General features: G+C 34.0%; 1 protein-coding gene across 1 annotated transcript in view; it reads right to left on the minus strand.

Annotated features, from left to right (window-relative positions):
• The window catches only part of GMPR (guanosine monophosphate reductase), an 80,366-nt gene that overhangs the window by 44,308 nt on the left and 19,033 nt on the right, over positions 1 to 17,025 (minus strand). Inside the window, exon 4 of the mRNA XM_074207319.1 lies at positions 15,888 to 16,061. Coding sequence (XP_074063420.1) covers positions 15,888 to 16,061 — 174 coding nt within the window. The remainder of the gene's footprint in view (positions 1 to 15,887; positions 16,062 to 17,025) is intronic.

Here is a 17,025-nt window from a genome sequence, read left to right on the forward strand (position 1 = left end):
AATATATCACTGGGAAAAAAAGCAACTGATCTGCAAACTAGATTCAGGAGAGAGAATTTTAAAATTCAGAACTACCTAAAAGCTATGATTAAAAAAAGCGCAGACATCATCTTCAAGAAATTATCAAGAAAAACTGCCCTGATATAATAATAAAATACAAATTGAAAAAAAATCCATTGATCGTCTAATGAAAGAGATTCCAAAATGAAAACTCCTAGGAATATTACAGTCAAATTCCAGAGCTTCAGGTAAGGGAGAAAATATTGCAAGCAGTCAGGAAAAAAAAAACCAATTCCAAGTATCATGGAGTCACAGTGAGGATAACACAAAATTTATCAACTTCTACATTAGAGGATCAGAGGGTTTGGAATATGATATTCTGGAGAGAAAAGGACCTAGGATTACCTAGCTATTTAAGAATCACCTATCCAGAAAAATTGAGTGTAATTCTTCAGGGGAAAAAATCAACATTCAATTAAATAGAGGAATAAGGCATTCTTGTTGAAAAGATGAGAGTTGAATAGAAAATTTGACTTTCAAATTCAAGACACCAGAGTAGCATAAAAAGTAAACAGGAAAGGAAAATAATAAGGGACTTAATAAGGTTCAACTGTTTACATTTCTACATGAGAAAATGATACCTGTAAAGCATAAGAACTTTCTCACTATTAACACAGTTAGAAGGAGTATATATATAGACAGAGGGCACAATTGTGAGGATATTAAAGGATGTTATCTAAAATATAAAATTAAGGACTGTGAGAGGAATGTTTTGGGAGAAAGGGAGAGGGAGAATTCAAATGGCATAAATATCTCACATAAAAGAAGCAAGAAAAAGATTTACAGTGGAAAAAATAGGGGGGAAGTGAGGGGAGTGAGTAAACTTAACTGTCATCAGGATTAGCTCAAAGACAGAATTACATACACACTGAGTTGGATATAGGAAATCTCTCTTACCCTATAGGGAAAGTAAGAGGGAAAAGGGTTAAGAAAAGGAGCAGAGTAATGGAAAGGATGGTAGATTGGGGAGGAGATGATCAGAAGCAAAATATTTTTGAGAAGGGATAGGGTTTAAGGAGAGAAAGAATAGAATAAATGGAGGATAGGATGACAGGTTTAACAGTAAGCAATAATAACTTTGAAAAAATTTTGAAACAAATTTCTCTGTTAAAGGCCTCATTTCTCAAACATAGATAATGAATCAAATTTTAAAAAAATAAGAGCCATTCCCCAATTGATCAATTACCAAAAAATTGAATAGTTGTCAGATGAAGTAATCAAAACTATCGATAACCATATGAGAAAAAAGTTCTAATTCATTTTTGACTGGAGAAATTCAAATTAAAACAATTTTAGAATACTACCTCAGATGTATTAGATTGGCTAATAAGACTGAAAAAGAAAATGATAAATATCAAAGGGGATATGGGAAAAATGAGACACTAATGCTCTATTAGTGGAGTTGTGAATTGATTTAACCATTGTGTAGAACAATTTGGAACTATGTCCAAAGGGCTATAAAACCATGCATACCTTTTACCTAGAAATGACATTACTAAATTTGTATTCCAAATCTGATTCCAAAACAAAAAGGGAAACAATTTATAAGAACAAAAATATTTATAGCAGCTCTTTTCTCATGGCAAAGAATTGGAAATTTAGAGGATGACCATCAATTGGGGAATGGATGAACAAATTGTGGTATGTGATTAAAATGGAATACTATAGTGCTATAAGGAATGATGAATAGGATGCTCTCAGAAAAACCTAGGCAGACTTGTGAATTGATGCAAAATGAAATGTGCCCTGTACAAAGTAATGGCAATATTATAAAATTGTCAGTTGTGAATGACTTAGCTATTCTCAGCAATACAATGATCCAAGACAATTCCATAGGACTTATTATGGAAAATGCTATTCACATCCAGATAAATAACTGATGAACTATGAAAGCTGATGCATCTGCTTGCTGTTATATATCCTGGCAGGCTGTTCAGCTGGGTCTGGTGATTTGAATCTATGAAGGCCAGATAAATAATTTCATTATTTTCCTGTTTATCTTAGATAACAACTTCCTATTAGCTGCCTTTTGTGCTGCTCTTTTCAAACTTAAGATCATTATCCTTATCTGGGGAAAAAAGAAGAAAATAAAGCATTGGTCTCTTCCACTTCTTCATCACTGGATATTATATTTGGCATGCTGAGCAGTTGTCCTAGCTCGTTTTGGGGAGAGGATGAAAATATGCACAGGGGAAAGATTGCTGAACTTTATATCAGAGAACCAGTTTAAATAGCAGCTTTTCCTCTTATTATGACCTTGTGCAATTCTTTTAACTTCTTTGTGCTTCAGTTTTCTCATCTGTAAAAATTAGGGAATATATTCAATGACCACTTTCAATTTTAGACATATGAACCTTTTAGTGTCTTTCTCCAACATAGTTAAAAAAAATTCAGTTCCCATTTTGGGGATTTAACTTTGTCCTTATCTTTCTGCCCAGTATAGGTTCATTCTGATTCTTATTACTATAGATACTCTTACAGAATTGTGCTATAATTTTGCATTCATCCTTATTTCCATTAGTGTACATGTCTTTTTAAAAATCTAGCTTTTTGTACATCTGATGTAATGCAACAAGATTTTGCATATTCATGAAGTCTGAGGCAATGTCCAAGGTACTGAAAAATAGTCCATGCCCTCAAGAAGCATACATTCTACTTAGGGAAGAGAAGGACATTACAACAATACATAAACAGTCAGTTTTGTTATGATATATATTGTTGAAATGTCCTCTCTTTCTCTAAGTCCTAAATTTGAGGCACTGTCCAAGGTCCTGCAAAGTAGTCCATGCCCTCAAGAAGCATACATTCCTCTTAAGATGAGAAGAATGTTAACTACTAAGGTTATTAATAAAGGTCCCATTGGAGAAGGTTCCCATGGGTTCATTATAAGAGGTAATATATGTGACAATTAAATTTCAGGAATGGGAGACAGTTAATATTAAGATTTGGAGACAGGGAATTAAATGTAGAGTTTCAAGAACAGCAAGAAAGTCACTTTGGATGGAATATCAATTTCATTAAGAAAAGTGGTATGTTATAATCCTGAAAAGAAAAGCTAGAAATAGTCTGTGAAGGATTTTAAATGCCAAATTGAGAAGTTTATGTTTTGACTGAGAAAACCATTGAACGTTTTTGAATAGAGAGGAGTAATAAAACTAGATTTATGCTTTAGGAGGGTTATTTTGTGTGGAGCATGGATTGGAGAAGGAAATACTGGAAGCCAATAATCCAGGAAAGAAGTGATAAGGGCTTGAACTAGGATTGTGACCATGTGTGAGGTAGAGATTCTGGAAATTCTGTGAAGGTAGAATTGATAAGATGACAACTTGTTGGTTTTGTAGGGTGATAGACCATGAGCAATTGAGTAGGATTCTGAGGTTTCAGACCTAGGTGATAAGAAAATTGGTGGTGCCCTTAAGACAACTCAGAAAACTTGGAAGATTAAGGTTTTTTTTTTAAAAAATATGGAAGACTGGTGGTGGAGAGAGTAGTAGAAAAAGGAAATGAGTTTCATTTTTTGCATGTTGAGTGTGAGATATCTAAGGGATATCCACATGGAGATGTCCAACAGATAGCTGGTGATGTGGGACTCAAGTTGAAGAAAGATTAGATGTGCTTATATCTATTAGATCTAAATCATCTGAATTGAGATATTAATTTACATCACTTTCCTCCTTTCCTCACTAAAATTTTCTTCATAGATCCCACCATTTCCATGTATTACAATATTGTTGGTGAACAGTCTAAAGCCCTGCCTCAATAGGAGTGGATTCTGGTAAAACAAAGAGTGAAACATTCCATTAGCATGGAGATTAAAAAGGCTACATTTATCTCTGAGAAAATATCCCATATGCCTAAGCAGATATAGAGTTGCCAGCATGGTCTCATACAGTAGGCTCAAGCACTTGATTGACTTTCTCCATGTTCCTTGGGGTCTCTAAATGACACAAGTTGGCACTGAAGAAATCATGTCAAAATTCAATCTACTCTTTGGGTCCAAGTAAGAAAAAATGGGAATGCCTCCTTTATTGTAATATGATAGGCAGATGGGGAGGGCTCAATCAATGGTTGGGTTTTTTCCACTAAGAATGGGATGCAGTGTCCAAATTCAATTATGTTCTTGATGTTAACTGATCTTTGACACATAAAAGTAGAGATATGAAGGTTTGGAGAACAAAGGAAAACAGAGGAAGGCATAACATTCTACCTCCTAATTCTTAAAAAAAATTCCTCAAGGGAAAACCAACCACCATCCCACCTCAATCCTTAGCCAATGGCAAAAAAGCAATGTATGTTATATTAATAGTGTTTCTTTCCATTTGCTTCTATTGATTCCTCTAGGACCTCTAGCTGTGAGGAATTCCCTCCCCTAGTAGAGGAAAGGGACTATTAACAGCAGATTAAAGACTGTAATAGGAGAATGTTTTGAGTTTTCTATCTCCCTGAGAGTTCAGAAAATAGTTATCCATCTACTACCAAGTTACCATCAAGGTACAGTGCCCTCTGGCTAAAAGACTTTCTTGGTGACTTCTTTCTTTTATGGCACATGACTAATTTAGGTTTCATGTGAATTGACCTTCAGGAACAGACACCACAAAAATCCAAGAATTTTATTACAGTTCTCTTCCACATGTCCAGATTCCACCAATGCCTACATGAAAAATGTCTGTTCTTGTTTTACTCATTTCTGACTATTTGTGACCCCCATTTGGGGCTTCCTTGACAAAGATACTGGAGTAATTTGTCATTTCCTTCTCTAGCTCATTTTTAGATGAAGAAACTGAGACAAATAGAGTTAAGTGACTTACTAGGTCACTTAGCAAGGAAATGTCTCAGGCCAGATTTGAACTCGGGAGGGTGAGTCTTCCTGACTCCAGGCCCAGAACTTTATCCAGTAAATCACAAGTGTTTAGAGATCCTTTTCTACAATGAGTCCTCTATAACCCTGGTGAGCTGGTACTTGGTTAGTGTTAGTAAACTACAATGGAAAGAGCTCTGACCTTTGAGTCCAAGGATCCAGGTTCAAATTCTACTTCTGATATTTTTTACCTGTGTGACCTTAAGCAAGTCATAAAATCTCATTAGGCTTAATGTAATCAAAGGTCTAAAGCTGAAGAGACATCAAAAGTCATCTGCTCCAACTATCTTGTCTTACAGAGAAGGAAACTGGAGCCCACAAAAGTTAATCAACTTGTCCAAGGTAATACATGTAGTAAGACATTTGAACACAGACTGCATTAACTCTAAACTTAGTGTTCTTTCCATTAACCCATCCTACTTGACTACTTATTGATTTCCTCATTTGTAAAAAAAGGGTGTTAGATAAGAATCAAGTCTTTAGATGGTCTCTTATGTCTTTCAACTCTAAATCTAAATCTTATGATCCTTCCAAATTAGAGTGCCTGCCCTCTTCTGCTCCCTTCTTCCAGTATCTTCAAGTAACCCAGATTTCATATGGGCCCCAAAGTCAAAGAAACATTTAGGCTTGAATTCATAAACCATTTCTAATAAGCACCATCACTATAGGCATAGTCTAAGAGAATGAAGAAGGAATGCTTGATTCTGTGTGTGTTTGTGAGTGTGTTTGTGTGCATGTTCATGCATATGCACAAATCCTAGAGATGACCAGGCCCAGGTAGCAGCAATCCCTGTCCAATCACGAGAAAACCTGTATCTGCTAACATGCTCCAAGGGCATTTCTGAGCATCTCTTTTGTTCACTGTATTGTAATGATCATAATAGCTTAGCACTCATGAGGCACCTTCATCTCCCAAACACTTTGCAAACATTAATTCATTCTCAACAGTCATGGGAGGCATGAATGACAAATGAAAATGACAGTGAAAAACTGAGGCTGAAGGAGTATTTCTTTTTCCTAATGTATTGCAGATAAGGGGGAGGGAGAAGTTAGAACAGGAGAGGAATAATTTAGGAATAAACATCTTGCTAGCCAAAGGGGAGGGTTAGCTTTCTATTTCTAAGTAACCAACAAAGCAATGAAAACACATTTCTGGCCATCATACAGGTACTGGATAGGCTGTTGCCAGTAGTTACCCTATGATAGCAGGAGCCCTACTTCCCACACTCAAGCTCAGTCACCCTCAGCCAAACCCATGATGGCAAGAAGGCACTGTTCTCTTTGGTTTTTTTTTCAGTCACCCTCCTTTCTTGCTTCTGCCATCTCTTATGGCTCTTTGTCTCTTAGGGTTGGAGCACAAGCTTCCCAAAGTTAAAGAAATAGGTGGCTCAGACTGACTCTAGGTCAAGGCAGCTATCAATGAAACTTCGTTCCCAACTTTGGAAATGTGCAGAAGAACCCTGTGCTGATAATGAAAGCTCTTGGATGGATCTTTTCTGTCCCCCTCAAACTCCAAGTAATTTTTCACTTCCCCCTATCCATTACTTTATAAAAGAAAAAAAATGATGATTTTTAAAAATAATCATTTTCTACAATGTTGTAATTTGAAATTAGAAGGAAGCTCAAAGAAAATCTAATCCAATCTAGGACTCCAAATGCCAGATTCTTTCCCTTATACCACACTGCCCTCTTCCTGTTAATGATGAATTTATATTGATCTTTCATAAATAGCTTCTGGACTTTTGCACAATTCAGTTTATCTGGGGTTTATGAAAATTAAAGAAAATGGCTAATATTTTATAGCACTTTAAAGCTTGCAAGAGACTTTTTCATACATCATCTCACCTGAACTTTACAACAAACCTGTAAGGCAGACCTTCCAAGACCCTCCAAAACATTATCCTGTTTTATAAGTGGGGAAACTGAAGCCGAGAGGTTGAGATTATGAGTAGCCCCATAGTCACATAACTAGAATATATTGAAGGTGTGATTTGAACTCAGATCTCCCCAACTCCAAGTACTGTACACTATCTACTATACTATAATGTTTTCTTCTTTAGCCCAAGAGATATAACAAACTCCCAATATTTGCTTCTGCCTTGGCTGATATATATAATAACATTCTGGCCAATTACAAAGTTCAAGGCAAACAGGGATATAGAAACTTGCTGGAAGTTATTTTAATTGCTTGTACCGGAAAATGAAAATGATTAAACTCATTTGGTTTCCAATGTGTAACTTGTTGCAAACAAGCTCTAATTCTACTTGCCATTCTGTCATTTCAAAATAACATTTTTTCTCCTTTTTCTAAATTCTCAGTCAAGGAAAAAAGGATACTTCCAGTTTAATGAGAGTCAGATTGGATGCCAAATAGCCTGGCCGGAAAGGTCCTTGGCTAACCAGAGGAATATGAAGGAAACACAGGATAGACAGCCAAGTCTTCTATGGTTTCTTCCCCATAAATGAAGGGATTTAAAAAGCAATCACTGAGACCATTTTCCTCCTCTAGCCTTAGGAGAATATAAGCAATGAATGTACTGTCCTAGGGTCAGAGAAGGAAAACATGTTTCCTGTTCCATCTAGTAATTCAATAAATGTCAAATGAGCTCCTACTATGTGTCCTACAAAGGATGAATAGAACTTTTTAAGTATTTATTGACTCAAAGACAAAGATTCTTTCCTTGCGAGGGTGACCTTCACAGGAAATAGCTTCCCTGTGCTCCTTTAGACAAAGAAATCAACAAAGATTTATTTAAAAATTTACTAGACATAAACCAATTAAATACCCAAAAAATATTTTCTAGAACTAGAAAAAATAACAAAATTCATCTGGAAGAACAAAAGGTTAAGAATGTCAAAGGAATCAATAAAAAATATGTGAGTGAACATGGCTTAGGAGCATTGGATTTCAAACTGTATTTTGTTGCTGTTTAGACATTTTTAATCATATCTAACTATTTGTAACCCCATTTGTAATTTTCTTGGCAAAGAAGCTAGAGTAGTTTGTCATTTCCTTCTTGAACTCAAACCCAGTAAAGAAACAGAGAAAAAAATGGGTTAAATGACTTGCTTAGGGCTATACAACTACTAAGAGTCTGAATCTAGATTTGAATTCAGGAAGATCAGTCTTCCTGACTCCAGGCCCAGCACTCTAATCAGAATACCACCTAGCTGTCATAATCTGCATTGCAAAGCAGTAATCAAAACAGTGTGGTACTGGTTAAGAAATAGTCATGGGACAGCTAGGTGGTGGAGTAGATAGAATACAGGTCCTGGAGTCAGGAGGATCTCAGTTCAAATCCATCCTCAGACACTTACTAATTTCTTAGCTGATTGACCTTGGGCAAGTCACTTAACCCCATTGCCTTGCAAAAAGGAAAAAAAAAGAAATAGGGTAGTGGATCAGGGAATAGCTCTAGTAGACAAAACACAGTAATATAGGATCATAGTAATCTTAAGTTTGACAAACTCAAATATCCAAGATTTGGGGACAAGAAATCACCATTTGACAAAAATTGCTGGAAAAACTGGAAAGCAGTTTGACATAAGGTATAGACAAACATCTTGCATTAAATACTGAAATAAGGTTAATATAGGTTTATGATTTAGTCTTTAAAGATCATATCACTGGTAAATTAGGGGAGCATGGAACATTGTATTAGTCATTATTGATAAGGGAAGAATTTATGACCAATCAAGAGATAGAGAGCATTATGGGACATAACTTGGATAATTTTAAGTATATCAAATTTAAAAGGTTTTATACAAACAAGACCAATGCAGCCAAGATCAGAAGAAAAGAAGGAAATGGAGAGGAGATTTACAAGGTTTTTTTCCAGATAAATGTCTTATTTCTCATTTTATAGAGAATTGAGTGAAATTTTATAAAACTATAAGTAATTCCCCAATTGATAAATGGTCAGAGAATATGAATGGGCATTTTTCAGAAGAAGAAATAAAAGTTATCTATAATCATGTGAAAAATGCTCTAAATCAGTCTTGACTAGATGAAATGCAAATTAAAATAACTTTGAGATATCATTTTACACCTAACAGATTGGTAAAATGACTGAAGGTGAAAATGAGAAATATTGGAGGGACTGAAAAAATTGAGACACTAATTCATTGTTAGTGGGATTGTGAACTGGGCCAATCATTTTGGAGAAAAATTTGGAATTATGCCCAATACCACTACAAAGTTTATTTCCAAATATCATTAAAGAAAAGGGACTCATATGGTTTAAAATGTTTATAGCAGCTCTCTTTATGGTGGTAAAAATCTGGAAATTGCAGGGATACCCAACAATTGGGGAAGAGATGACAAGTTGTGGTATATGATTATGATGGAATACTTCTGTGCTATAAAAAATGATTAGTTCAATGATCTTGGAAAAATATGTAAAAACTTTTTTGAAATAATGAAGAGCAAAATAAACAGAACCAAGAGAACATTGTTAACAGCAATAGCAATACTGTTTTAAGAATGACTGGGCAACCAAGTAATCTTGACTAATACAAATGCCCTAATTAACTAAAATGGACATTTGAAGAAAGATACCATCTGTACACAGAGAAAGAAGTGATAAATAGAAATATGAATAGGAAAACTTTACATATATATATATATGTATATATTATACATACATACAAATATATATATATATATATATATATATATATATATATATATATACACTCTTGTATCTAATGGGAGTCATCTCTGGCTCTCATTCTGGGATGGAAAAAATGAAGAATTGGGGAAAAGGAAATTCACATGATAACTTTGTTGTGTATTTAAAAGAAATAAGAAGTCATATACCTTGAATTTGCAGTTTCATGTAGAAATGTTAGTTTTATTTCATAACTTTAAAAAATACACTTTAAAAATATTCTAAAACATTATTGATTAGAGAAATATATATCAACACAACTCTGTTACCACCTCACACCTATCAGATTGATTAATATGATAAAAACATAAAATTACATGTGTTAAAGAGGATATGAAAAAAAGGGACACTAATTGCAAAGTTGGTGAAGTTGTGAACTGATCCAATCATTCTGAAAAACAATTTAGAACCATGGCCAAAGAGCTATAAAACTGTGTATACTCCTTGATTCAGTAATATCACTACTATTGTCTATAACTCAAAGTGATTAAAGAAAAAGGAAAAGAACCTATGTGTACAAAAATATATCGGCTTTTTTTGTGGTGCCAAAGAAGTGGAAAATGAGGGTATTCCCATCAACTGGAGAACAGTTAAACAAGTTTTAGCAAAAGATTGTGATGGAATACTATTGTGCTATAAGAAATGTTGAACAGGGATGCTTTTGAAAAAACCTAGGAAGCCTTGATGCAAAATGAAATGAACAGAGCTAGGGGAATATTATATACAGGAAAATAGCAACATTATATGATGATCAACAGCAAATGACTCATTAATATAATAATTCTATATAATTACCAAGGTCTTGTGATAAAAATGATATCCAGTGGCCAAATATGAATCAGGACTAGTGGAGAGAGCTCTGGATGTGAGGGCAGTTCGATGGTGCAGTGCGTAGAGCACTGGCCCTGAATTGAAGAGGACCCAAGTTTAAATCCAGCCTTGGACACTTCCTAGCTATATAATCTTGGGCAAGTCATTTAACAAAGATTATACATTATGACCAAATAGAATTTATACCCAGAATTCAGGGATGATTTATCATAAGGAAAATTATTAACATAATTGATTATATCAATAACAAAAATAATATAACACTATCAATAGATGTAAAAAAATCTTTTGATAAAATACTCATTCCCATTAAAAACACTTGAAAGCATATTTATAAAGGAATTTTTTTCTTAAAATAATAAGAAGCTTCTATGCAAAACCATTAATAAAGCATTACTTTCAATGAGGATGATCTAGAAGTCTTCCTAATAAGATCAGGAGTGAAACAAGGATGCCCCTTGGCATCATGCTATCCAATATTATATTAGAAATGCTAGCAATAACAATGGGCAGAAAAAAAGAAGTTGAAGGAATCAGAATGGTCAATGAAGTGATAAAATTATCACCTTTTTACAGATGATATGACGGAAAATCCTAAATCATATGATATATCTGGAAAATCTTAATGATTCAACTAAAAAGTTAATGGAAATAATAATTTCAGTAAAGTAGTAGGATATAAAAAAAATCATCAGCATTTCTATATATATTACCATCAAAGCCCTGCAAAAAGAGACAGTAAAAGAATTGTAGACAGTATAAAATAACTTGGAGTATACCTACCAAAACAAACCCGGGAACTATATGAAGAAAATTATTAAAAACACTTTGCAGATTTAAATTATTAGAAAAACATTAATTGTTCATGAGTAGGCAGAACCAATATAATAAAAATGACAATTTGCCTACTCTATTTATTAATGCCATCCCAATTAAATTGCCAAAAAAATTTATTCTACATACCAGAAAATCAATAACAAAATTAATTAGTTTGGAAGAACAAAAGTTCAAAAATACCAAAGAAATTCATAAAAAATGTAAAATGTAATAAATGTAAACTATATTATAAGATAGTAATTACCAAAATCATCTAGTACTAGTTAAGAAATAGAAAGGGAAATTACCAGATGGAAATTGATTGAAGTACTTTGTGGTTGACAAATATAAGGATTAAAGCTTTTGGAATAACAAATCATTATTTGGTAAAAAAAAATTGTTGGAAAAACTAGAAAGCAATCAGACTGAAATTGGGCATAAATCAATATTTTAAATAATTTCCAAGATAAACTTAAAATGAATAAACAACATAGCAATAAAGGAAAATAGAAGAAAATTACAACATGGTACATATTACCTCTTAGATATGGATAATAGAACTATTTATAAATAAATAAATGTCACTGTGAGGTGTAAAATGTACCACTTTTGTCCTGGAAACAAAGTAGAAGCTTATCAATTGAGGATTTGCTGAATAAAAAGTGGCATATTATTAATAGTATAAAATTATACAAGAATATTCTTATATAGTAAGAAATAACTAATATAAGGAATTCAAAAATAAGTTGGGAAAATTTGTATGAAACAATCCAAATTGATATAAGCAGAAATTACAACTACATATATGTATATATATATATATATATATATATCAACAATATAAAAGAAAAATCACTTTAAGCTCAATTAAAGACAACTACAAATGAATGATGTTCTTAGAAAACAGATAATAAAAATATTTCTCTCTTCTTTGGAGAAATATGAGTACTATTGGAAGAAAAAGGAATTTATATCAGCAGATCAATGTTTGGGAAGTTTCTGCTTAATTATTTTCCTTTGTTGCAGATGATGATTCATATCAGAAGTGGTAGGAAAGGGGTTCATCCCAAGAACAATGGGAATGAAAAACCAAAGGCATCAATACAACTTAACATGATATAATTGTTGGACTTGGAGGGAGGCATGGAAACCTGGGCTTAAATCCTAGATAATTACTGTCTAATTACTTTCTAGTTATGTGACCTTGGGTAAGTCACCTTACTTGTATTTGTCTCATCTCCTTATCTGAAGTTTGGATTCAATGAACTCTAAGCTGCCTTCCACTTCCTAAGAAATGATACTATGATATGATGAATATCCAGATATAGATAGATTGATAGATAGAGATAGAGATTTGCATAGATATATAAATATTTAAATATATATTTAGATATAGTCTATGTGTGTGTTTGTGTAACCCAAAGTCCATTAATGACATGGGATTCTCTACCGCTCTTTCGAACTCCACCTCCACCTTCTCAAACCTGCGTGGGATATTGATCTACACCAGTGAGGAGTCTATACTAATGGATTTTGGCACTAGGGCAACATATATAAAGAAATTAATTCAAAAAATATAAGTAAAGTAATCTTGTACCCAAATGATAATTTAGTCCTGAAACAACCTTAGTTTAACAATTCTTCAAATATCTAACTTCAAAATATAATCACATAAATTAAGCAAATGCAGCAAATGGGTATTCAGCAATGTTACAGGATGTGCTTATCTAAAATATGTGAATTAAAATTTTAGATCTATATCCCAAGAATTACTTGGAACATCTCAGACTTAAGGAGTTATGAAAGTGCCTGATATCTAGAAAAGAAGAGGGAATAATTACTCTAATCGTGTATTCAAAAGACATTTATTAAATGTTATTATATGCAATTCACTATACTAGATACCAAAAGTGATATAAAGAGTAACAAGACCCTGTTTATTATTGATTATCTATACAATTTATTATCCAGGAAAGAATTTCTCACCAGAGGTCCATGGATTCATAGTTTTCCAGAGACAAATTGGGGGGGGGGGGTCTGTGAACTTGGATGGGGAAAAATATATCTTTATTTTCATCAACCTCCAAGTGAAATTTAGCAATTTCTTCAATTATGAATGTAGGCAAAAATATTATTCTAAGAAGAGGGCCACAGATTTCTCCACATAGACAAAGGGGACCAGGACACACAAAAAGTTAAGGCTCCTTGATTCACCAGGGTTGGTGTAGGCAGAAGCAGAGGTTTTATGAAGTTCAATAAAGATATTTAATAAAGTTGCACCTGTATCACTGATCCATAATAGTTATATTAATTGAGAAGAAAGAAACATTAATAAGTATAAAGATAGTCTGCTTGCAATGCCCATGATTTTGCTTAAATGTTATACTTAGTTATAAAGGAGGAGTGGCATGGGACTGGGGTAGGAGAAAGTTTAGAGGAAGGAAAGAGGTAGAACAGTGCCTAAGAAAAAATGTCCACAGTCATACAAAGCAGCAACCAAATTATTTTTTAAAAAAATGAAAGGGGAGAGAGATTATAGATATAAACTAAAATCTTGCTTTTGGAAAATAGTTGCTTCTTACCAAATCCTTAATTTCTTCCTAATTTCTCTTTCCCTTTCCCTGTCCCTCTCTCCTCAGAAAAATGTGGAAAATAGATGACTAGTTCACCTTATCTTTCTGGTAGGAGCCCCAAACTTCTTCCTTCTTTCCAGAATGTGGGGTCAAAGTCATTTGATGCAACCAATTATTGGCTACAACTATGCTTTTGTCCTATAGGCTTGAACTAAATAAAAAACAAACAAACAAAAAAAACAGTAATTGATCAAAAGAAAGAAATTTGTTTACTTGGAAATGTATTCAGAAGTAGAGAACTGATGCAAGTGCATAAAGGACTGGGTCTGGAGTCAGGAAGACCTGAGTTCAAATCATGCCTCAGACTCCTACTGCTGGGAGCATAACTTAACCTTTCTGTTTCTTCATTTGTTAGATGGAGATAACAACAGTATATTCTTTCAAGCGTTGTTGTGTAGATAAAATGAGATTTTTTATAAAGCACCCAGCCCATAGTAGGTATGAGATAATGCTAGTTATTATTATTATTATTATTGTTATCAGCATCATTATTATTGCTTGTGCTGGTTGAGATGGAACAGTGGTTCTCAAAGGGTATTTCATCCATCACACACCAGATTTCTACTAAGTGTCCCAGGAATGATATGGAACTTCCAGTTGCATGCTCCAATCTTTCCTAATTATGTAAAATCTACATTTCTAATTGAGCCTTCCCTCTTATGCCAAGATTCTTCCCAAAAAGGAATAATGCTATTTTATGAGCAAAAAAGTTTGAAGATTTCTAGGACAGATATATATATATATATCAAAACTGAAACCCTGTGACTCATGTTGGTGATTCTAATTATTTTAAAATGTTACTTGTGTTATATGCCTTTAGAATAGGATAAGACAGGTAGCATACTATAGTAGAGAGAGAGAGAGAGATAACCTCAGAATCAGGAAGACCTGGATTCAATTCCTATATCTGACTGTGTGACTGTGGACTGCATGACCTCGGGCAAGTCATCCGGAGTATCCCAGACACCTAGCTAAAGATAATTGCTTTCTAGGGACAACAATTTATCTAAATCAGGGAGACAATGGTAAGACCAAAAATTTATCATTTTCAGTGGAGAGACAGCCTTAGGTTTTCAAAGACCCTATCATAGAGACAGAACAAGTTATATAACCTCTCAGCCTCAGTTTCCTCATCTGTAAAATGGGGTTGATAATAATAGCACTCACATTGCAGAGTATTATGAATTTTAAATATTTATATTAAATTATTTTACAAACCTTCAAAAGGTATATAAATATTAGCTATCATTATCTGATCATGTGATCTTGAAGGTCCACCCACCTGAAAGATAGTATTAGGCAGCAGATGTAGCATTGAATTTGGAGTCAAGAAGATTTGGATTCAAATCTCATCCTAGACATTTACTTATTATGTGAACCTGGACAAATCACTTCATCTTTCTTTTCTTCATTTTTATTTGTAGAAAGTTGGGTTTGGACTCAATTGCCCCTAAGGGTTTTACTAATTCCAAATCTGTGAGCCTATTAGTCTGGAAAGGGTTCAAATATGATGAGACCATTGACAAATGGGGATGTTTAACCCTTAAGGACTAGTCCATCTAAGCTCATTGAGGTTTCTCACCAGAGGATTAGCCAATAAAGAATAACTATTATCAAAATCATGAGTTGTATACTAAGGTAAAAGAAGTTTGCAATTTGTATCAATAAAGTAATACTCATCCTGATAAAATTACAGGTGTTTTGCACAAAATTAATTCAAAATCTTTGGAGACACAGTGACAGATGCTGGGGGATGGTATGACTTGATTCAATGTATTTGACAATATTTAACAAAGAGAAGAAATAATACTGTTTTTAAGAGTTGCTGAACTTTTCTAATAAACTTTAATTTGGTAATGAACACAACAGAATGATGAGATTTTCCATAGAAATTATTTGTATTTTTCCTAATCATTCTCTTTTTATGAGGTACTGATGTGCTCTCTTTCCCTTATTCTTTCCCAGCTTCCCTCTCTCTTTTCCTTCTCCACCAATAGCGATGTTTTCTGTCATACTTACCATAATGGTATGCTCTGGGAATTTGGCTCGGACAAGCTTCACAAATTCCACAAAGTGTTCAGAATACCCATTGGCCACATCCAGACAAATGTACTTAATCTGTGGCACAGCCTCCAGGATACTGCTCATCCTGTCCAGGTCATTCTGCCCACTGCCTGAGCTCACAGCTACATGCTGGATAAATGGAAAAAAAAACATACATGAATGGCAATGCTCAAGAAAATATAGTCTCAACTGCAACCTACTCACCAACAATGTACTGAGATACATTCCTCACCAATCAGGAGTGACCAGTTTTGAGGTAACAGATTTCAGTGTAAAACTCATTGAAAATGAAGTTGACAAGGTCATTAAATCTAACTCAGCAAGACTGAGTTTACTTTCCATTGTTAATTTTCCATATAGCCTTGGATCTTTCCAGAAATCAATAAGTTGTTGGTTATTCTGGAAGCTTCTTTTTCTTCTCCTCTTCCCTTATTTCCTTAATCAATCCATACACTGTCAAAAATCAACCAACCAATCAACTAACAAGCACCTACTACACACCAAGTAAATGGCACATAGTAAATATGATAAGAGGGTAGCTGAGTGATAGAGCAGATAGAACTTTGGGTATGGAGTCAGGAAGAACTGAATTCAAATCCAACCTCAGACACTTACTGTGAGTCTTTGGGCAAGTCACTTAACCTTGCTAGTTTGGGTTTCCTCAACTATAAAATAAGCCTGGAGGAATGGCAAATCACTCCGGTATTTTTGTCAAAAAAAGTCCAAATGGGGACACAGAGTCAGACACGATTGAAATGACTAAACAAAACAAATATGCTTAATGCTGAGAATCCAAAAACAAAGCAATTCTTTTCCTTATACAGCTCTAATGGTAAAAATGTAGTTCAAGAAGTATTAACAGAAATCATAGATATAGAGTTCAAAAAGGTCTCAAAGGCCATCTAGTCCAATCCCTTATCCTATAGTTAAGGAAACTGAGACTAAAGGAGTTTAGATGACTTGTTCAGTAGAGTATCAGAAGTGAGACTTGACTCCAGGTCCCTGACTCTAGAGCAATTGTTCTTTCCAGAGTAGCATCATAAAAATCATCTCAATAATCATCTCAGCTTTGTACCAATAAGAATGTTTAGGT

The sequence above is a fragment of the Macrotis lagotis genome, chromosome X (genome assembly GCF_037893015.1).
Source record: "Macrotis lagotis isolate mMagLag1 chromosome X, bilby.v1.9.chrom.fasta, whole genome shotgun sequence".
Classification (NCBI taxonomy): Eukaryota; Metazoa; Chordata; class Mammalia; order Peramelemorphia; family Peramelidae; genus Macrotis; species Macrotis lagotis.